This window comes from Carya illinoinensis, chromosome 5 (genome assembly GCF_018687715.1).
Source record: "Carya illinoinensis cultivar Pawnee chromosome 5, C.illinoinensisPawnee_v1, whole genome shotgun sequence".
NCBI lineage: Eukaryota > Viridiplantae > Streptophyta > Magnoliopsida > Fagales > Juglandaceae > Carya > Carya illinoinensis.
This window is the reverse complement of record NC_056756.1, coordinates 48797345-48821293: the sequence shown is the minus strand read 5'-3', so window position 1 is coordinate 48821293 and position 23949 is coordinate 48797345. Positions and strand designations below refer to the sequence as shown.

Genomic DNA, 23949 nt, shown 5'->3' with positions numbered 1-23949 from the left:
ATTATGGGCCTTGGGCTTTGCATTTCATAAAAAAGAACATGCCTTGATATGTAAAGCCGATGAGTTGATGGATCCATGCACTTATATGCATTTTGAGTTTGTGAGTATCTGAGAAAAATGCATGGAGTGGACTTGGGTTGTAATTTGTGGGTATTGTATAGCCTTGTGAGTGAATAGCAAAGATATCCAAATTTTCTTAATTTGAGATAATTGGGACGTTGACTAAGAAATACCTCAAAAGGGGACTTATTTTGAAGAAGTGGAGTTGATTGACGATTGATGAGATATGTGGCAGTTTAAAATGCACGAGGCCAAAAAGAGAGAGGTAGAGAAGCATCATGAAGTCAAGTGAGACCCATTTTCACAAGATGTCGACATTCAGAAACACCATTTTGTTGAGGTGTGTAGAGAGCGATGGTGTAGTGGCTTATACCATGAGTGGACAAGTATTTTTTTAGAGTTAGAAAGTCTCCACCATTATCCTAGTACAAACTTTTTATTTTTTATTTAAATCTTGTTTCAACAAGATTTTTGAATTGAGGTAAAATCCTAAACACAACTGATTTTGTAGCCATTGGATAAAACCATATGTACTTAGTGTAATAATCAACGAGAATAAGATTATTGTGTGATCCATCCAAACAAGTATTGTAAGCAGGGTCCCAAACATCAATGTAAATAAGTTCAAGTGATTGTTGATGTGCTTTATTTATTGAGCAAGAAGTACATAAAGATGGTAATTTATTTGTTACGAGCGAAAGAGAAAAAAAATTGACAAGATTTTGAATAAATTTAATCGATGGGTGTCCAAGACGCTTGTGCCACCCATCAATTGAGGTCCGTTCATGCACATTAGTAACTATTTTTAGAGAAAATGAAGCCACTATTGAGTTCAGAAACATGTAGATGCAATTTTCACATGCACCTCATAGAAGTATCGCTCCTGTTGTTTGTTCCTTCACAAGAAAATAAAATGGATGAAACTCAACAAAACATTATTATGTTTAGTGAAGTGATGAACTCAAATGAGATTCTTGTGAAGATCGGGAACACTTAGTATATCATGTAAATGAAGTGGATAAGGCTAAGGAACCAATATGTAAGATAGCCAAACTTGTACAATCACCAAGAACAACTTCATCAATACTATCATATTCTGTGTGAATGGATAAATTTGATATATCACCAGTGATGTTATGAGAAGCTGTAGAATCGATGAGCCATTTATTTTTTGAGCATTAGATGTTATTGCGCAATTTACAATCATTTCTTGAGAATGTAATTGAGGACATGCCTTAGCCATGTGGCCCACTTGGTCACAGAATTTACACTTGGACTGGAAGCATCATTGATTAGAATTGGAGTGGTCTGAGTTGTTGTTACGTTGTTAGTCTTGGGATGGGCCATTGGGGGAATGATTTTGGCCATTTTGGTGTGAAGACCCTGTGCCCTTGTAATTGCCTTTTTGTTGTTGAGTTCCAGAGAAACCAAGTCGTTTGGTTGTAAAGTTTGCAACAGTAACAAGCTATTGTGTATCAGCCTCCATCCTCCTCAAGTAGCTCTCATGCCCAAAAAGTAAATCATGGAGCTTTTCAAAACCAAGTGGTTTTTCCCTTGCCTGAATTGGTGCGGAGATCTCTCAAAACTCAGGACCCAACCCATTGAGAACATATAGGGTTAAGTCATCATCGGAGATTGGGTGATCAATGAGAGCTATTTTATTAGCCAATCCTTTGACCACATGAAGATAACTTGGGATCAGACGATTTCCACGCTGAATTGAGGTTAGATCTTCCTTGATCCAGTGGGTTTTTTTTTTTTTTTTTAAAGATAGATAATGAGTGCCATCGGAGAAGGGACATTAAGAGACACCATTGACATAATCCATTAGATCATAGCCAATTAGGAGTGCTTCAAATTGAGCATGCCATTGTGAAAAGGTTGAGGATGTGAGTTTCTCATTGATCTGAGCTGTAATATTGAAAACAACAAGGGAGTTTTCGGTGGAAGAGATAGTCTAAGTTGCAGAATAGATTTGGGAAAAAAGAATTGAAAACTTGTTAGAAGAATGGACTCTTGATACCATATAGAAAAGGAAATATTTCAAGAGATCTCAATGGAAACTTTAACACACTATTTTTATATTAATCATCAAAGACTTTTTATACAAGGCTATTAATCTATCTAAGGAAATATACAACTATTATAATAGAGATTCTATCTAAAGAAATATATAGCTATCACATCAGTTACAGAATATTGATACAAAGAAACGTATATACATGAATTTTGGCTAGAATACTGTTGTAGAAGATATTTCCAAAATTCTTGTGATTTTGACAGTTATTCTTGATTTGTGTCACCTTCCTTAATACATTCAACATTTAATTGTCATCCGAATTGTGCACTGTAAGAAATAAAGTTTCCTGTATTTTTTTAGCCACTGCGTTCATAATATCATTCTCAGTAGTTTTATGATTTCGATAGTCTCTTTTGATGTGGCCCGGCTTGCCACAATTCAACACTTCTGCTCAGATCTTGACTTACTCCTACTCCTGTTCATGAAACTGTCATGTCCCTTACCCTGATCGTCAAGACTCAAGGCCAAACATGTAGCAAAAAACTTTCTAGAGTCTTTCTTGCATACATCCTCAGTAAGAATCATATCATGAACATCGTACTTCAATCTTATCTTGCTAGTAACATTAGTCACCGTCATTCTCATGATCTTCCAACTATTTGGCAATAATGCCAACAAAATCAACTCTCTAATTTCGACATCAAACTAAATTTGGGCTACCGAAAATTGATTTGTGATCATATTAAAATTATTCAAATGTTGTTCTACAAACATACCTTATTCCATTATCAGATTGAATAGCTTTTTCATTAAATACTACTTGTTATTGCATACAGTTTTTCATACATACTTGACAAAGTCGACATGAGATATATTGTGGTTATCTTCTTAACAACATTGTGCACCATTGATCTAGGCGGGGTGAGCCGAATAACACTCAGAACCTACCAATCCAACAGATTCTAATCAGTATCATCCATACTTTTCGACTTCTTTTCTAATGGAAGGTGGAGACTCTTCCCATAGAGATAATCGTCGATTTGTATCCTCCAGTATCCAAAATTTGTTCTATTGAACTTCTCAATTCCAATCTTCACGTCTTCTCCAATCATCATTCAGTCCCAAACCCAAAAATTTAGAGCACTGATACTAGTTGTTGTGAAAATATCACACCCACAAACAACGATAAGGAGATAGACAATGAAATAAATGAGAAAACACATGAATCAATTATACACAATCCCACAGCACAAGATTTACATGATTTGGAAACATGTCTACATCCAATAGCTGCAGTGGATTTTATTTAGAGGAGATTACAAATACATAGTGAATTAAAAGAGCTTCTTTCTACTCACAATCTCAACTCACTCTCTCTCTCTCTCTCTCTCTCTCTCTCTAGGGCTTCTTTCTCTCTTAAGAATGCTCATAAGACACCTCTCTTTTTTTCTATCGATTCATTCTATTTAATCTTATATACTCTGAACATAAAACAACATATATATAGTGCACAATGGTAGAAACCCTAAGGCTACAAAATAGAGTTATTTGCTCAATTGGAGTGTCGAGCGCACCTTGAGGGAATAATCTATCCAACATTTGCTCTAGCCAACCATTGAACAAGCCTCGAGTGAATTCTCTGCTTGAGTTTCATTTGAGCCAATTATCAAGCGCACCTCGAATGAACTCTTAACTTGATATCTTCTCAGCTCAAAACCCACCTCCATAACCCAACAACAAGTAGTGAAAGTTAGTTATGCGGTGTGAGAGTCTCTATCTTCGATATGGTTTAGCGGATGAAAAATGCCGAGTTTTCATGGGCATTTCACTAAAAAGAATGAGACTCGTGCACTTAATTTTCGGTGGAGTTTGGATAAAAATATGGCTTAGATTTGCATCGACGAAGTCGCTCCCAAGGCCCCTCCTCTCTTGATGGAATACTATATATTATGACCATACACCCAAAAAGAGAATATCAACCTCTAGTCTTCTGTCTAGCTTTATCTTTTATCTGAGAAAAAATATTAGCAAAAGCTAATGGGTACTGCATATAAGTATTCAGGTCAATGCTAAGATATGAGATCCTATATCTCTCAGACATGAATATAATGAATGGCTGTAGTTGTGTACTAATGTACAATTTACAAAGTGGATCACTTCCACGACGTTGTTGAAATTGACGCCAGGCCAACTGTTTGATGTTGATCTAGCTCATGTATGTAACTTAGTATAAGCTATTTCCTCCACGTACTTTGCACCATGTGGTCCTGCACTGCTTCAGTACTGATCTTCCTTTCAAGACGACAAGATTCTAGCTTTCAGGTATCCAAGCCATGCATCAGCCATTTCACTGCTCCCATCGAGGTCACGTGATGATCACAACGATATTTTTTTTTGAATTACTCAATAACTTTGGTTCTCTCTTTTCATTAAAATAAATATATATATATATAAATATGAAAATAACAAATTAAGGTTTATGGCTTGCACGATATGCTGCTTGCTAGCCTAGCTAGCTGCCTTCGATCTCCTGGTTTGGCTGACTTTTTATTTCAATCTAATTTTTGGTCGGCAGAAAGAAACAATATTAGTTAGCCCACTTGAGTAAATATTTATCTTAGTGAACGATCGACAATCATGTTATACATTATATTATGATTTTAGACCACATTTATTTCATGTATAGTATGATCATCGATTGGGAGACACGAGGTGATACTTCTAAAGTTGAAATTTCAATCCCTTGGCAGCATGTCCAAGTTGTGAGATTCTGTAACCAACTAATTTACATTTCTGACGTACGTTGGTCATAAAGGAAAGGCTAGATCAATGTTCCCCACCATGATCATCATTTTCCATTTTCTATTTCTTTCTTTCTTTTTTTCTTGTTGTCATCTGATCATGATCATGTGTGGATCAAAATAGTCCAGCCCCTTGATCTAAATTCCTTTTCTACTCGAGAGCCTATCCTATATATGACCTTTTTGTGTTTCTTTTGGCTTTGGTTGTTGGTTTGGCTTGAAAAAAATGCACAACCGGTTGGTCATCGAAATTATTCATCCAAGAAATTTATGAATGGTGGGGCATTTATGTTTGGAATCATAATATTAGCGATTATTAAAAGATTAGCACATGTTCAATGAACAAGAATGGGGCCTTTTTCTCTTGTTCTAGAGAAGCTTCCACCATAAACTGATCACGAGCAATGAGTAATATATATTTATATAATATATATATTAATATAGCTTTTTTATTTTCCTTTATTATGAGGAATATATAAGGAGATTTGATTATGGGTCACAAATATGTTAATAGGCTGAAAGAGACATTGATCTTAAAGTTTAGGATACATAGAGCTGCTATTGTAGATCATGGGCTTAAAACAAAATATGATAAATATCCAAATCCAATCAAAATTTGCCCAACACAGATCGAGTTCAATTGATCGATCTGCTGATACGCTTGGATTTCAACCAGATTAAATCATTGTGATGACGATGAGAATTAGCATGTCAGAGTATGTATCTAGTATTTGCATAAACTACTACTGCATGCTATAACTAGTATAACCATATACATATATATATATACATAAATATACGTAGGCCTACAACCCAATCCATCCGAACATGATTTCAGACCGAGCTGACACTCAAGGTGGACCAACCCGACCTGATTCGAGTCGCAAAAATCGGGTCGGTTCTAGCTTTGGTTTTTTTTTTTGGGTGGGCGGGGTTTAATGTTCCTATCCTATATAGTAAGCTTGTATGTTTACATCCAATCTAGAGTAGACTTCCTCCCATATTTTTTGTCCAAGATTGAAGGCCTAGAATATTTATAGCAATAAGATTGTTTAGGGTTATTGGCCGAATAGGAAGACTTTTTGAGTAAAAGAGTGATACACCTTTGAAATAGATCAGAAAATTAATATTTCTTAATCATTAAATATTGTATAAAATATTTGTATGGATAATAATAAATATTATATGGCCATTTTAATGTTTTCAACCTTATTTTTAAGATTTAAAATTCATAAATATTAGAGATCATTACTAACGGCAAGTCAGCAACACAAATTTTTTGGTGGAAATAGTGATCAATTAGATTCGTTAACAAACATCTTTTTATTTGGGCCACTAGTGATTGTGGACGTAAGAAAATGTTAATATTGATGGGCCGGTGGCCCAAAGCGTACCTCTCGGAGTGGACTGCTCTCCCATGGCTGGCCGTCTCCCAATACGCTTCCCCCCCCCCCCCCCCCCCCCCCCCCCAAAAACAACACATTGTCTAACGCCCGGTAGGCCTCGAGCCATGCAACACCACGTGGACCGCGACAACGGTTGCCTCCAATAAACTATGAAGTTTCTGGTGAAATTAGGATTTTCCCTCTCAATCCTGCTCCAGTACAGACACGTGGCGCTCTCTTTCCTCAATTTCCGTTACGTACACTGACTACGAAAACCGAAGCACTCGCTCATCCCCCCGAACCTCACCCTCTTGTCTCCTCCACGCCTATAAGCTGCATGCCCACATTTCCTCTCTGTGATTAGTGTGACCGGGACGGAGATCAATGGCCGATCATGCAGGCGAACCGGAATCACTGTTGGAAAAGATCACCCGTCACGACGATGACTTGTCGTCTTCCTCTGACTCCGATTCCGACGACAACTCCAAGCCCTTCGAAGCATCCAAATCCAAGATTTTCAGGCTCTTCGGCCGTGAACAGCCCATCCACAAAGTATTCGGTGGTGGCAAATGTAACTTCCCTTCCCTCTACCCCTCTATCGCCTCATTTTGTGCTTGATGAGAAAATGTTGGAGATTGATTATAGGAAAAAAAAAAAAAAATTCCTGGATAGGAATTTGAGTCAACAAAGTGCTTCATTTTATTGAAATTATTACGATTCTTGTTTTTTGGGTTTTTTCATTTTGAATTTACCGCAGATGAATTAGTTTTAGCCGATGTTAAAAAAAAAAAATTCCTTTGCCGGATTCCATGTATTCTCAGCGATCCAACAGGGAGATATACACACACACACACACGATCCAACAGGGAGATACACACACGGTGTGTGTGTGCGCATATCTCCCTGTGATTTGTTTGATTGGTGCAAGTTAAGGCGGCAAAAGAGAGGAAAAATCTGGGTTCTTTTATGTTTTCTTAACTTATAATTAGTTGTCCGATGTAAAGAGCATTTTTTATGCAATTCAGATCAATACATTATACTTGCTTGTGAACATGAACCAGTTTTTCCAAGTTATTATTCTTTTCGTTTTTTATTAGAATGATACAGTGTCTTACTTGCTTATATATATATATATATAATGCTTTAGATTTTTCAACATTTGTTCTGCATGATTATTTGTACTTTCACGCACCTGTTGTGTATAATGGAAAATAAAGCAATCAGTTCGTATTTGCAGGTATTTGCACCATTACTTGATGCCTCTTTCCGATGATACATTTTGTTACCTCTTTGTTTCTCTTTGTTGTTTCGCTCAAACTTGGGTGTCAAAGACTATGACTCGTTCCTAAAAAATGTGATCAGTTGGGAATACTTCCGTTTTCTGAAGGCTCAACTAAACCAAAACCGCGGAGGATATTATTAATACTTGAAAAGTTTTATTTTATGATTATCTAGAAAGACAAAGAAATTTACCTATGAGTAAAGAGATGCTAGAATTGTGGCATTCATGTTTGTATATGTTCATTCCTTAACCATGCCTTGGCGAAAGCTGGTATTGGGAATGCTATTGTTTTTATCATTTTCTTATGGAGTTTTTCCTTGCAGCTGCTGATGTTGTCCTGTGGAGGAACAAGAAAATATCCGCGGTTGTGCTTTGTGGTGCCACCGTATTGTGGGTTCTATTTGAGTTGCTTGAATATCACCTAGTCACTCTGGTCTGCCATATGATAATACTCTATTTGACAATCCTTTTCTTCTGGTCCAACGCACCCACCTTTATTAAAAAGTACGGTTTTAGATACTTTCTTCTGTAAATTAACCTCTTAGAGGTAATATTATGTGGCTGTTATTCAGTGTGTTCGTTGACCAGGTCTCCACTGCGCATCCCGGAAGTACGACTTCCCGAGAATTGTGTCCTTGAGGTTGCCTCCGCGGTGAGAATTGAAATTAATCGGGCATTGGCTGTATTGCGGGATATTGCATCTGGAAGAAATTTGAAGACGTTTCTAGGGGTATGTTAATTTCTTCCCTACATGCTTGCTGTTTTCTAGGGGGTTTTTGTTCCCCCAGACCAATATTGCTGCTTCTGAATTTTAAGAGCATTTGTTTTTTCATGTGTTTTTGAGTGGTGGGGCTTATTGAAAGGATATTTGGAAAGAAAAATGATTGGCTTATGTTTTTGGTGTAGAAGTCTTTTTTTTTTTTTTTTTTTTCTCTCTCTCTCTCTTTTTTGTCGTCTTTTGAATATGTGAAAGCTGTTATGATTTTTGACTTTTTGTGAAATTAATGGGGTACACTAATGATTAGGTGATTGATTTTGGGAGAAGAAAAAAGATATTGGCTTTTAAGACATGCTTTCGATAAAATTTGAAGAAAAAAGAATTCTACTTATAAAAGATTGGGAAACATCGGCTAAATGTTTCAATTTGTACTTGCATGCACGAAATCTGTACTAACAAATATTAAGAGTGTGTTTAAATATTAAGGTGATTTTAAATGATTTGTAAATAATAATAATAAAAATAATGAATTGAATTGTTTGTACATAATTAACATTACTTAACTAACCAAACACAGCATAAGATACAAACCCTTGGGTGGATCTCACTCTTGAAAATCTGAGGCTCAAGAGATTATAAACACATTATTAAAGACTGCACTCAAGCCATTCGGGACACCTGGATTGTAACATACTTTGCTGCTCAGTACCTTCTCTATATTGACATAGTTCCTTCTCTTTGGGCGGCTCCAGTTACCTGCCATTATTCAACGACTTAGGTAGACATGTTAATCTAAGCCCCCAACTGCCCTCATGAGACGTAACCACACAAAGCCACAATTCATGTGGGACAAAGGGAGGACAAAGGGAGGGTGCTCAAGAACTTGTAGACACATGATTAAGTGTATGTTTGGGAATAGAACTGTTCTCAGACTATTACATTATTATTTACAAACAGTTTATTACTATTTACAAATTATTCGTCATTGATTTATTACTATTCACAGATCTAAAATACTTTTATCATCGAATTGGAGCCTAATCTTGTACTTGGTGGAGTTATGTGGGACAGTTGTATCGCTACATGATCACCCATTTTTTTACCATGTAATGACAGTTGCACGGACAATGTCTAATCAAGCCCTTTGCTAATCTGGTTATTATCAGGTTGTTGCTGGGTTGTGGATCCTGTCACGTGTTGGGAAATGGTGCAACTTCCTGACCTCGTTCTATATAGGCAAGGAATTCTATCACCCTTAGTTGTTTCTTGTTAAAGTATATCATATTGGGGGAATTTTAATTATATATTGTGTTTGGAACTTGACATTTGTAAAATAGGCTTTATATTACTGCACACGCTACCTGTGCTGTATGAGAAGTATGAGGACCAGGTTGATTCTTTTGCCGAGATGACAATGGCTGAGATCAACAAGCAGTATGCAGTGTTTGATGCTAAGGTTTTGAGCAAAATTCCGATGCCATTAAAAGATAAGAAGAAGGATTAGAAACATAATCCGAGTGTTATTCTCAGAATCGGTGTTTCTACTTTATTATTCTGCTGCACACAATCACCATTAACATTTTATCTCGATGGTACGTATTCAACGTGATAGTCTGTGAGTTTTAGATCTTACTTCTTGTACCTCTAGACAGATTGAGCTGGCTATAAATAATATTCATTGTTTAATGTAATGTTCTAGTTGCATGTCTAAAAAAAATATAAAAATAAAATACTAACAAAGAATAGAGTAATAATGAAATAAAACTTAATAGCTCAACTTAACGGCTGCAGTACTTTCTAAGATTAATGAAGCATAGAGTACCCTATCTCATGCTACTGCTAGTGCGAACTAATTTACGAGATTTAGGAATCTTTCTTCACTGACATTTGCCCAATATCTTCATTAATTACATCATGTCAAAAAATACAAGTGAAAGGGACTCCACCTACCTATTCACGTCTTAATGGAAGGCTTCTTTTGGAGTCTGCCTTTGTTTCTTTGATAGGGGCCATAACCTGGAAAATTGGAAATTGAAACGCGGCCTCTTCTGAAACATCATCACTCTAGTTCATCGTACAATAAACACTTTGAATTAGATAATGCTTTCACGGTCAGGACCTATAATTTTGTTTTGCCGACCGTAATTTATTAATTAACTGTTGGATTGTTAAATTTTGAGAATCTAAAATAATTTTACTGGGACTCTTGATCTCACGTCTGTGTGAAACCATTTGAAACTTGGTTCATTGGCTAGGCCTTGCCTCTTAATTGGCACTGTTGGTTTGTAAGTCTTCAGACAATATTTTTAATTTGGTTGTCTTAATTAGCTGGGCTTACCACTTAATAATTTGGTATGATTCATAAATTTCCTTGGAGCAAATGAACAACAAAGATCAAATGACCAAGGAATGGCTGAAATTCAAGGGCTACTGCTCTCTAGCATCAAATAGCTTAGCACTATCTTTGACAGGGACGATTCTTTAATTTGGGTGATAAAGCTTTTCTTCATTCCTATAGGAACAAGGGCCAATAAGAAATCTTCCCCCAGTTAACGATCGTTGAATCATAGGGTACAAAGTTAAGGCATTTGTTTTGGTACATATGCTTTGTCCTCTCCATGAGGACATCTTAATTATGTCATCAATTCACATTAAAGGTCCAACTTAGGCTCTCATACATGGCAAGGAGACATAGTCACAGAATTACTTTTTACAGAAAATTGTCACAACATTTTATAGAAATTTCTCCATTATTAATAGTGCTCTATCTATCGAAGTTTACACAGAACAATTATACAAATACTACAGTATGAGGATGTCATTTGTAGGTACCACATATATAAAACAAATTCAGTACAAGTTCCTCACTTTCCTTAAAACTATATGCATTTCCAAATACCATTCACAGAATATGATGGAATCCCAATGACTGGTGCCAAATGTTTATATAAAATGGCCTAAAAGATTCCGAGAATCCACTCTCTCAAACATGAATTACAAATGCCAGATAGATATCTGTAAGATACAATGGTGCACCTTCAAGTAAACTTTCCTGGGATTTTTAGGATATCTTTCCTTGGGAATTAGAGCTTCCCTTTCAACGTGACATTAAATTTCAGGAGCAAGGCTTTCCAGGTTCCCTTAAACTTGTAAAACTATTCACAAGGAATGGTGCTGATGAGAGTATGCGAAACCTGCTTTCCAGAATCTATAGAAAGTAAGTTAGTTGTTGCTTCTTCCTTGAACCTCCTTCCCCATATAGATCGTTCCACTGCTTCAGCTCACTCATAACCGACCCCTCTGCAGCAAAACTTGCAGCAACCTGCATTGCAATCACACACACAAATATTGAGAAAGTTAAAAATTCTGTTAGCAGAATCCAGGATTGTGAAAGTTCCATTGGTATGCCGTACTTATAACAAAATAATCAATGCGAGCCCAAGTTACATACTTGACCATATTTAATTTAGCCATTAAAATGAGATAAAAAAAGGACCATCCATCTGGTTGATCATCTCCAACAGCAAATTATCAGTGATAAAATATCAATAGAGCATACATTTTGGCATCTTAAACCACGAGTGTAAAGTTATAAAGGGAGAAGTTCGGTTGAAGATACTAGTGAACACAAGATAGCAGAGATTTCAGAGAAGATGTAGAGCAATAGGTCCACTAGCGAATTGCAAGAAAAGCCAAAGATGGTGATCTCTGCGTACTCTATCCATACAGTCCTACTTCTCCAGTGCACTTGAACTAGACCGTCTGAGGGTTTTAGCATTGCAATAAAGTGACCAGAGAATGGCCCCTATCTTGTGTTTTATATTTAGAAAAATCAAATAAGCTTTCCAAATTGGCTGTTCCATATACCAGTGGTAGGGAAATTGATGGCTGAGAGACTAGTTTCTATTGGGAGCAGTTAATATAAAAAAGGAATTCGAGTAATTTTACCTGATTCTTCGCCTGCCTCATATCTTCCATGTCCAAAGGCCTCAAGGTAATTACTCGGTCATCTTCATCTTCTTCCTTTGTCTCTGAAGTACCTTCTGAGCTCTTGCCTTCTGCATCTTTATTCTTCTTCTCCTATCGTTAAAAATCATTAGATGCATTACACCTTTGGGTGAAGATCAAGGATTATGTTAGGAAAGAGGAAAAAATTAAATGTAGTTACCGTATCCTTCAATCTCTCCTGTTGTATTAACTCCCTAACAGGTCGATAAGCTGCAGTTATGCACAAATTCTGCATCCAGCACCACATTTTCATGAGCTTATAGCAGCCAATTAAGGTTAGTTCAACACTGAAACAGAGTACATTCAATTAATATTAAGAAAACAAACCTTTAGATCGCTGCCACTATATCCTTCTGTCATGGTTGCAAGCTCCTTAAAGTCTAGATTTTCAACTTTTTCTTTTGCCAGAAGAGTCCTCAAGATCATTTCCCTGCTCTCAATGGATGGAAGACCAACCATGATTCTGCTCAACATGGAAAGCTAATAATTAGCAAACTTGGAATTCATCCGCAGTTTTATCTGTCAGCAATTAATCGGTAAAATATTTCCTCAATTATGACGTAACGCTTCAGGAAATCTTGGTAATTAAGAAATATTTTTCTAGCCAAAAGTAGAAACCTGGATCAAGTGATGGAGCCAGAAACATTGACAAGAAGTTATTTTTCCTCCTCCGATGCTTAAAATAGGTTTAACAAAAGATTGAAAAGAACAGTAATTTTATTTTGAAATATTTATTAATCACGAGAGGATTTCACTTAACAGTGATGATCATCTTGCTTAAAAAATGGAAAGTGTAATGTGGAACAGAGGTAAGGGCTAAAGGAAAATATGTATTTTCCTGAGGCAGCATCGTATGCTAGCTGCAGAATAAAGGTAAATGGCAAAGCCCGAAAAGAACACAAGTAGAGTAATGAACTCATTAGACATCTCTGGCGTGTATCTCTTCCAAGATAAAGAAAATACATGCATGGACATGATGCTCGTGGTGCTGATGGAATATGCCAAATGGTTAGACAAATATGAGGTTATACCTTCGCTCAAACCGCCTAATAATTGCTTCATCAAGGTCAAATGGCCTGTTGGTCGCAGCAAGAACAAGGATTCGCTCACCAGGTTTTGTCAACAGCCCATCCCAGTGCATCATGAATTCATTTTTAATCTTGCGCATGGCCTCATGTTCCCCAACTCTAGTCCTCTGCCCAAGCATGCTGTCAACCTCATCTACAAAAATAATTGTTGGGGACACCTTTGCTGCAAGTGTGAATAAAGCTCGAACATTCTTTTCATCCTCCCCGAACCATTTTGAAGTGATAGTGGACATTGAGACATTGATGAAACTTGCACCAGCTTCATTAGCAATAGCTTTTGCCAGCATTGTTTTTCCAGTTCCAGGAGGCCCGAAAAGTAATATACCTCTGCAAGGTTTGAGAAGGCCTCCTTTGAAAAGGTCTGGTCTTCGAAGAGGGAGCATGACCAACTCCTGAAGTGATTCTTTAATCTCATCCAAGGCACCGATATCTGCAAATGTCACTCCAATCTCATTGGCAGGGATAACCTCAGACCTTATGCGCTTCTCAAACTCATTATCAGGAGGAACTTCCTGTAGAAACGTCATGAGACTTCAATTGTAGGAAAAAAATTGAGGAACAAATAAAATAGATAATCTTAAAAAAATATGACCATTGTGATGCACCTGTAACTACAGGATTTCAGGAGACCATCATCATATACTCATCAATTATTTTTAAAATCACTCATAGGTTGTCATGTTGGATTGGTACACATACCCACAAAATGCTAGGAACTCCAATATAAAACAAGAAAGGTTAACAAGCATTATGTGTGTGTGTGTGTGTGTGTGTGTGTGTGTGTGTGTGTGTTGTTTAACATAATTCATTTCCTTTTGGAAGAACTAGTGAAATATAAATGTGTATTACTCATATGCGTGAAGGCGTGGAAAGATTTTTATCTGGTAATGCAAGTTGATTAACACAATTGAATTGACAGATTCCTCTGCTTTCGTATCCAAGTTGAAGCATCTATTTCCAATTTTAGTTTTAAGTATTCAAGAACTTCAATGTACCGGCTTTGGTGCTGGTGCATTCTCACCATCCTTCTTCATCCCAGGGACTGATTTCTCAGTCTCACTTTTGTTCTCAGGTCCAGGGGTTTCAGATTTTGATTCAGTCTTTGCACCAACGGCCTCTTCCCCTTCAGTTTCCTACAATTGAAGAAAAGATATAATAGATTATTTGAAACTGTATCATGAGTTTAATTTTTCTTATAGTATGGTAACACTGAGATGAAAAATGAACCTTTGAAGATTCCGCATTAGTTTTGAGAGTGTCTTTTCCACCACTTGTGCCCTCCTGAAATATGCTCAATCCATGGGACAAGCTGTTTCCAGAACCAGTTTAGTAAGTAGATGGAAGTTGATTTTATTTTCACAAGAGCTAATTGAGAAATCATGGGTGCATAAAATAAATATTTACCTCTTAGATGATATAACAAGTTTTCCATTTCGGTATTCTGGATCCTTGTTATTCATCAAATGATAAGATATTGCTGATACCACAATTTCTTCTATGTAGTTACTGAGAACCATTGTGTCAGCACGGCAGATTGAACCCAAATCATCGCATTCAATATCATTTGCCCCTAGTACTTCGGCAATGTGGTTTTTGTTATCTTGAAACTGGATCATCTTCATATCCTCTTCCAGTAGGGCTTTCCAGCTGACAAGATGAGTCTCATCTTCAGGGGATTTAATCTCAATATTGTATGGGAATAAAAGTGTGAGCCTCTCATCCACTTCTCTACAATCATCTTCTGGGTCCAACATCCGGGAACCAAGTATCAGCACTGAGCCCGAGAGTTTCTTTAACAATTTGTTGAACAAATTGTACAATCTTTGTGATGGGATTAAAAGATGTTCAACGTCCCTGAGGTATAAAATAATGGAACCAGTTTCTGACATTGAAACCAAGACCTGTAAGAAAAATGACAGCCGTGCTTGTTATGTTGTAAGCAGCATAAACAGGTACTATGCATTTAACTACCTTGCAGGTTCAAAAGGAAAAAGTTAGAAGGTACTTATTCTGGAATTGAGAACATTTGTATCTAAACCTTAAACATTACAAAAATAAATACATAAAACCTACAATAAGCCTGTAGTTGGGAGTAAGAGTCCAGTTGTCTTAGATAGTATATATTATCTATATTGATGGTAAATATCACTGGAAAACATCTTGCATCGCATTTGAGTATAACAAATGCCTTGATGACATTACCTTGTAAAGTGACTGCAGAAAAAGCTTTTCATCAAAGCACCAGCTGCTTGTGCGCTTGAGTGGAGCTGAAGAGCAAAAGAATCCCAAAGAAGCAGTAAGTAAAACACTAAGCAGTTGCCAACATATGCCATGTATCTGATTGAAAGAATTTAGGTGCAGTAAGTATAATACTAAGCAGTTTCCACTTAGAGGATAGAACATGACAGAATCTAGGTACAGGAATTTACGGCATCTTAAAGCTGAAATTCAGGATTAGTACGATGTTGAAATTTTAAGAGAGCAGAAATACTTCTACCTAGATATTTGATAAAATTAGCAGAAAATATGCGTACATGCATTGGGGATTAGACTTTTTGACACTACAAGAAAACACCCATAAAGTTTACACATTAGGTACTTAGTCAATTCAAAATACTAGCAACTCATTGAGAAATTTACTCAGAAAAGGATAGTGTTTGCAAGGACCAAGTCAACTAACATGCTTGCTAAATTAAATGGGTCAACAACTAGGATAGACAGATACAGAAAGTTGTCCTCTGTTCTACCTAGAGCATATATCTGCTGAAATGATAATCACAATGACTATAAGAACTTGTATTATAATATCTATTGATCATTTAAAACTAGGAGTGATACATGAGTTAGGATATAAAAGGAGCCTCTTTTACGGTCCCCTGGCTTCTACAATTAGGCAACTTCAAATACCACTGTTTTCAGATGTTATACAACCAGATACATAATGTATGCTAATGAACATGAAACTCATTCAGTAGCAGCTTTCTTTATGAACTAACAATTCAAGCATCTAATGGTAACATACTGTAAAAGTTCAGGATAAACAATGAATGACAAGGCATTTCAGCAAGTATTTGGAAAAATAAAAGAACGAAATAGGCCAATGAATAACCTGGATTTGTTGGATCACCTTGAGAACTGATGCTACTCATATCAGACATGGCAGAGGCATTCCTCCGAAGTTTTGAAGGATTACCAGACCCTTCAATAGCCCTGCAGATAAAAGAAAGTATTAGTTTAGAGAGAAACTGACAGGTTACCAATATTGGATTGTGAGCCAATTGTCAAAAGTGGCCCACTAAACACAACAAAGCCACATATCACAGAAAATTGGCTTGGTAACATAATGTGTTGGATGTGACTGATGTAAAGTACCTTGATTTAATATCCATGGCACTGCTTTGCCGCTGCAATGTGCCTGCAGTAATATCCTCAATCAGAGCTAGGCAACATTCTTACAACTCCATGGAAAATAGTAGTATCAGGATAGGGTTTATAATAGTAGGAGACTAAAACCCTTAGACTATAAAAGCATTCAATTGATCCTGCTTTACTTGAGACTCTGAACAAAATTGTATCGATTATATATATAAAAAAAAAAAGAGCATAACTTTTTTTTCCTTACCTTTAGTTTCCCCCCTTGGAGGAAGGATTGAAAAGGAACCAAACAAACTGGACATTCGCTCCATTGTCATTTCTGAAATGGACCTCTTGAACGACTACAGAAGCCAATGAAGGAAAAATTCCAGTTAGAACTGGTTGGATGAATTTGCCCTTCAACATTTGCAAAATAATGAAGAGCAGCAAAGAATAAATAAGGTGCACTGCAGAAATGATTGATGATGGGTTTATAGGACCAAGGCGCAACTACATTGGACTTCATGGTTAACAAACCTTCATCTACCCAATATGTCTGACATGCATTCAAGGATTGAAAGACAAAAAGTAGCATTCAAAAAGACTCAAACAATGCTCTCTTTTTTAGTTTAAAGAAGAGAGAGCTTACAGGTTCTTTTTTGGCACAACCATATTTGCTCTGCATCTGCAAGAATGTGAAAATTAAAATATAAGTATTAAAGTATCACAACATGAAGATGAGGAAGACTATGGCTGTAAATGTTACCTTCAGAGAAAAGTCATTGACATCAAGCAACAGCAACTTTGACTCAAAGTGATGTGCTAAAGCCTTGGCTAGCATTTGCTGGTAAAGTTCTTTAGCAATTTTAAAATGCAACCCAGGTCAGTTTAAAGTTGAACTTTAAAAGATAAATGCTTTAGTGCAGAATCAGTAAACATTTCCAAATTACGTACCGGCGGGTCCTGAGAGCAAAATAGCCCTACTTGCAGGTGAAAGGTTCCGTGTATATTTGGAAAAGTCTGTATGCTTTAAATGAACGTATGCAGCACTTGTCAATAACTCCCGGGTTCTCTCACTGTCATGGCATTATAAAAACGAGGGCATGAGAAGAGGAAAATATAGCATCAAGTATTATCATTTAGGAAGCAAATACTGTATTTTATAGACTGTAAAGTCTAAAAGCTTAACAGATCCACGACTGATATCACACAATATAGGACGAGAAAATGAACGATAGTTAACTCTAAATATCCCACATTAGCATCTTGCTTCAGCGTGGACTTTCAGAGTCCACATCATTACATAACTCTCTTCAGGGATGGTTAAAAGCCAGAAAGATTAACTCTAAGAAGTCCTATACTTTCTTTCCTCTTCCCACACACCCATCTCAGTTCCCTTACCAAGAATTACAGGCCCTGTTTGCACAAAAGTTTAACAATTTATCCATGACTAACAAAAGAAATGCTAATTGAGCAATTAAGAAATTACTTATCTGCTTCCATTGGTTAGGCCTAGCCATCCACTATTGAAAAAGAAACCACGTTTTGAGGGATACCACAAGGGTAGAAGATTATGAAGAACAAGACAAAACCATTGATGATATATTGAAAGAAAAAAAGTTCTATAATGGATATGAATTCATGATGCAATTAGACCAACTAGCATATGTAATACGAAGTGGCACCTACTACATATTTCACGAACAGAACGGAACTGGAAAAACGGTTAAATTCTAAACAGGAGAAAGCAAAGGAAAGATGCTTTTAACCTGGCAATCTTACTCGAGTATCAGATGAGGCACAAATGCGCAGTACAACATTCAGTTTGTTAATAAGCAGTTATTATACATGCTATAAGAATACACAAGCCATTGCCTTTAAACGTCTGAACTTCTTGTTCTTTTGACTCATTTAGCTAAAATATGAATCTGAGTTGCGTTATTGAAAAACCAAATAAAACCACTTGAGCAGCAAAAAACTAAAAGAAAAAATAACAGAGCTGGAAACTCCGGATTGGCAGGGAACAAAGATCAGGAAAAGTCAATCGCCATTATATGTTATATAATATATCAGGAGTTTGGGAAACCCCATTAATCAAAAACCTCTATAGCAAGTCAACATTTTTTCATAAAAATCAACAAGAAAGACTAGCAAAAATAAGAGCAGGCAATCATCAAATCAACAAGTCAACTGGTAACAGATCCATGTGCAAAATGTTTTCATCGCACACAGCATACGCATCTTTTAGGTCCCCAAATAAGGATAGAAGCTAATCAAGTAAAACATAAAAAACCATGTCATATCCGATGAAGTCTTCAATTACCTTAGGTAATAAGGAAACTCATCAAATGTGACTTTGCTTTCTTTCCCATCCACCACCAGCCTCATAAGCTCTTGCTCAATCTGCTCCTCTGAAATCTCTTCCAGCGGCCAATTCCCGCCGACCCATTTGCTCACTGTCTGTCCAGAACTTAACCCCAGCCCCACCCCAAGCCCAACCCCAACGCTCAAAGCGGACAACAAAACGTGCTTCTGCTCCATTTTATCCAATTCTAAACGACCTCTTCAACGGCTCGTAGAGGATAATATTACAAACTGATATCTATTTATGTGTGCATATATCACTCATTCCCCAGCATTTTCTGGGTCCAAAGTGAGCAAAACGATATCAAAGATCATCACAGAAGGTTTCCTCGGCTACAAACTTGCTTGAGAATGTTCAAAAAGCTCGAATGATTATTTCCGAGAAAAAGGCTTCGAGAAAGGAACCCAAAGATCCAACAACTTCCAAGAGAATCAAAAGAAATGGATACTCAAAAGGTCTTGAGTACGTGAATTTACAAGATGCTAGATACGATATTCAAGAAAAAGATACGTCGATGATCATAAGAATGGAGCAAAGATTCAGGCTTGAGAACTTTGAAAAAGAATCCAAGAAAAAAGAAGGGGTTGGTGGAAGAATTTTGGACAAAGAAGAAAACGTCCGAAGACAACGTTGGTGTAAGGTTCTGGACAGGTAAAATGACTCGCTTCCTGTATGCGGTCAGGCCCTTCTCCACTATTTATAGCATGCCATACTAATGGACGTTAAAAGCCATCGCCCAGCATCTTAGAAAACTTATATCAATTTTAATTGAGTTTTAATATGGAGATGAAAATTTACTTACCTGTATATTAATATTGTTGATTTTATATTTAAAATTTAAATTAATATTATTTTTATTAAAGTCTAACTTTTTGATCAATTACATTAAATAATAAGCATATTGATACACAAAATCGCTTATAACCAAATTTTATTTATTCAAACTTCAACTCTTTTTCTTCACTTTTTTTGTTTTTTTTCGTTTTTTTCCTTTCACTTTGTCTTTTTTTTTTTCTCAATTATTATTATTATTTTCAGTCTCTTGGACAGGAAGTTGGTAGCCGCCTTTTCTCTGTTTTTCTACGAGTCATTTTCATCATGTATATATGAACTTTATTATGTCTACTTTATAATTTTTTTTTAAAAAAAATGATAATTTTATTAATGACATTAACTCCTTAATTGATTAAAGTAATATGGACATAAATTCCATTAATTTAATTATTGGAATAAATGATTTTTCAGAAAGTTAGGGTGGTGTTAAAAGAAGCAGACGGAGTGGATTGACACTGAATAATGGTGACAGTTACCGAATTGGGCCGTCGACTTTTGACGTCTCCGTGACGTTAAGGAATATTCTCTTAATTTCTACACCGTAGGATAGTTCTCCCATTCAAACAGAACCAACTCCCCAATTGACCCCATCCAACGGTGACTATATTTCCCTTCCACACTTTAATTAATTAATTAATATTATCATATAAGCTACACACTTTCGGTAGTTACCTTTACCGAGCACCTGGAGAATTCCAAAGAGGTTTCTTGCTTATAAACTTATTTATTATCTCATTAATAATTAATATAAATATATTACTTTCTATAATAATCAATCAAGCAAGCAGCCACAGCATAAAGAGCAAAAAGACTAAAATGAGGCGGCTAGACATTAATAGTTCTCAAGCAATATAATTTCTTATATTTTTTAAAAAAAATCATATTATATATATATATATAAATATATGTACGTGGAACGATGAGATGGTGTATATATATATATATATATTTAAAAAAAACTATCAAAACTTATTAAGTAGAGAAACTTACATTTATGATCAGATACATTCTAAGATGTCTTTATATTAAACATAACATCATAAATCAAAATAGTATATTTGAAATTCTAACAATACACTATTTCTTTTTACGATTGGTTTCATTTTTACTATTATTGATACTCTCTCTAGATACACTTTTAAAAGACAACACTTTCTGGTTATATAGAGACTCAACATCATCCTTTATAGAAAGAGATAACTCAACATCTACGTACCAATGTCTAAGAGACTAACTCTTTTTTTTAATTAATAAAAAAGAAACTAAAAAGGCAAGCAATAAGATAGATGAAAAAAAAGAAGTTAATGTCGAAACAAATCTTAATTAAATGCCCTTATATTAAGATAGAAAAATAAACAAGATATATCATTTTATAAACAAAATTTTGCAGAGGTTTCAATTAGCAAGAGCTCAAGCTAGCAAACCAAGAAAATGAATATTAATTTCTCCTTGATTTTCTCTCCTTCTTTGTTTTCCTATATAATATATATATATATATTAATAATTCTTATATTAGTTTAATTTTCTTTGATGCATGGGTAAGTACTGGGTATCTATACATGTTTCAATGTGGGATATTGGCAGTGCTGGGTCCAAGATAAAATTTATAAAAGCAGCTTATAGCGCTTAATTAGGTCACGTTGGTAACTTTTGGACTTGGTTTGCTAAAAAGCAAGCTTCCTAAAAATGTGAGCAGAGAGAGCTCTTATCAAAAGGCCGTCAAATATATATATATATATATATATATAAGAGGACCATCCTAAGATATATTATATATATATATAATAATATTATTATATACTTTTGTAGAATGTGTAAAATTTATGGAAGACCAGTTGTACATTTCTATTGAAAAAAAATAAATAAATATAAAATTTATATAAAATAGCTATTTTTTAAATAATAAATTCTATTTTTTTTAAATAAAATATGCAGTGTTTGCACACTATAATTATATGAAAAATCTTTTTGTAAGCACATTTTGTGCACTAATTCAAACATCAATATTGATATGCAAGATATATATTTAACAAAACGATATGAATTGAAGATAAAAATAATTTTTATGAGATGAGAGATTTTTTTATTCTTTAAAAAATATCTTTTTTTAAATAAAAAATATTATCTATACGCCAATTAATATACAAAATATACTTATATCTAACAAAACTCATAATTATATTTAATACTACTCTAAATAAAATGGTAGAAAAATAATAAGATTCTTAAGGCGGCATGCATCGGCGGATGATCATCCGTGTCCTAGAGGCCCTTTTCCACCTCAGCATCACATGCTTTGGTTCAAAATTTCTTTTCAAACAATTTGATTTGTGGACTACACGCAATGCCACTATGCTTTTTCCTTACTCTCACACATCAAAAGCTCTTTTTTTTTAGGTATAATTATATTTTATTTTAAGAGAAAACATGATACTGAGGGTGGTCCTAGTCAATAACGAAATAATGTTCTTTAAACGTCTGATTAGAAAGCTAACTTTATTGAGTTTTGATGTTTTATGAACTATTCACTGCTTTCATACGTATTGGCCAGAAAGCACATGGTTCCTTTAACTGATCCTCTCACGGCAAGTCAGCAGCCACACGAAGAATTATCATTTTCACCCCTACGCCTCTCTCTCTCTCTCTCAGAAAAACATGAGAAACAAAGGCATATGTATCATGCACGCATTTTCAGGACACAACAAACACATGCAGGCGGTCCTTGCACGCAGAATCTTCGTTCATGCATAACTTGGACCTAGCTAGCTAGCTCACTTGATTCAAAGCTGGAAAATCTGTGCTGAATAATATGTATTTCCAACGATCACACTGAACATATTAATTTTTGAAGTGCAAAGTATGAAAGGTTTGGTAGCACTTAAGGGTACAAAATATCAAAGGTTTAGTAGTACTTAGAGGCTACCTAGCGAGGGTACTACTGCATGCATTCGAAATATATTTAATTTGTCCGGAGATAAAAGACTTAAGATCATCGTACTACTTGTTTATGATCTTGATCTATATATATATATAATAGTTTCTTTCCCCAGCCAAGCCACGCAACATTATATTAATGTTGATCATTAATATTAATATTAATGGTCTAGAAAAGTGATCATTATATATATATATTTTAATGTTGGGAAACTCTTTTAAGGCAGGTCCTTTGAACCTATCCCTGTAGAGTAAATTCTAGTCCCGTATATTACACTTTCAGAAGTTTTCCTCTATGAAACTGGTTAAATTGTTGACTTTTCATCTTGAGGTGTGGCTCCGAAAAGATTATTTACACCCACGAAGTATTGAACCTTTTGGGGCCTTAAAGGAAGTAATATTACTCCAAGACTAGCTAAAACATTCACCACTTGGATCAACCCCTAGAGAAAAGTAATCAATATTATTCAGTGAAGTAATTAATTAGAAGGTAGGTAGCAGGAGGTTCTAAGAACGCATGCTTAAATCACTATAAGAAAACTATTTATTTACAATGAGTTAATTCCAACAAAATGATTATTTTCAGTTAAAATTAGTTATAAATAATCTTTTAATTATAATAAATTAACCACGAAAACCTAATTTTCTCGTAATGAATCGGCACTCGCGCAAGTTGTAGTGTAAGTCATAATATTGCACTACTAGTACTGACGATCGAACATCAGAAAAGTTTTACGAGTGTGATTTATTTGTCTTCATCTTGGTGCATGGAGCTTTACTGACAAGCTAAGTAACCACTTTGCTGGCCAACCAAAAAGTGACGAAAAGAAATAAAGTTTCACGCTCCTTAAATTATATTGCTAGCCGACGCCCCCAATATCTCTCTTTGACTACTTATATTTCCCTCCCAAAGTGTCCTAACAATATATATATAGCTACCTACATTTTTTTAACAAGTGGACTCAGATTTTCCACCAATTCCCCCTCAATTATTTAAATATTTCTTCCATCTTTCTGTCTCACAATTATGGACCACTACAAGTACATATTCCAGGGTTTATCATGACAACGTACGTATTCTAGTTTTTATTACAGATTAA

The 23949-nt window shown here is 35.5% G+C and overlaps 2 protein-coding genes across 3 annotated transcripts; one reads left to right on the top strand and one right to left on the bottom strand.

Moving 5' to 3' along the window:
- The first annotated feature begins 6501 nt into the window (after positions 1-6501).
- On the top strand, positions 6502-9957 carry LOC122310499 (reticulon-like protein B3). The gene is made up of 5 exons (XM_043124398.1): positions 6502-6837; positions 7872-8052; positions 8137-8278; positions 9433-9502; positions 9604-9957. Exons 1-5 carry the CDS (start codon positions 6651-6653, stop codon positions 9768-9770), a joined length of 747 nt encoding a protein of 248 aa, XP_042980332.1. The 5' UTR covers positions 6502-6650; the 3' UTR covers positions 9771-9957.
- Positions 9958-10997: 1040 nt separating this feature from the next.
- LOC122310498 lies at positions 10998-19767 on the bottom strand. 2 transcript variants are annotated; one of them, XM_043124395.1, is made up of 16 exons: positions 19040-19767; positions 17671-17792; positions 17483-17571; positions 17366-17401; positions 16985-17078; positions 16735-16777; positions 16472-16572; positions 15565-15629; positions 14767-15263; positions 14590-14671; positions 14358-14495; positions 13306-13874; positions 12602-12737; positions 12435-12503; positions 12215-12346; positions 10998-11588 (listed from the first exon to the last, which is right to left on the bottom strand). In XM_043124395.1, exons 1-16 carry the CDS (start codon positions 19255-19257, stop codon positions 11475-11477), a joined length of 2505 nt encoding a protein of 834 aa, XP_042980329.1. In that variant the 5' UTR covers positions 19258-19767; the 3' UTR covers positions 10998-11474. The 2 variants fall into 2 exon arrangements, with proteins under 2 accessions (XP_042980329.1, XP_042980331.1); XM_043124397.1 differs by having other exon boundaries at positions 16490-16572.
- Between the last annotated feature and the right edge of the window lie 4182 nt (positions 19768-23949).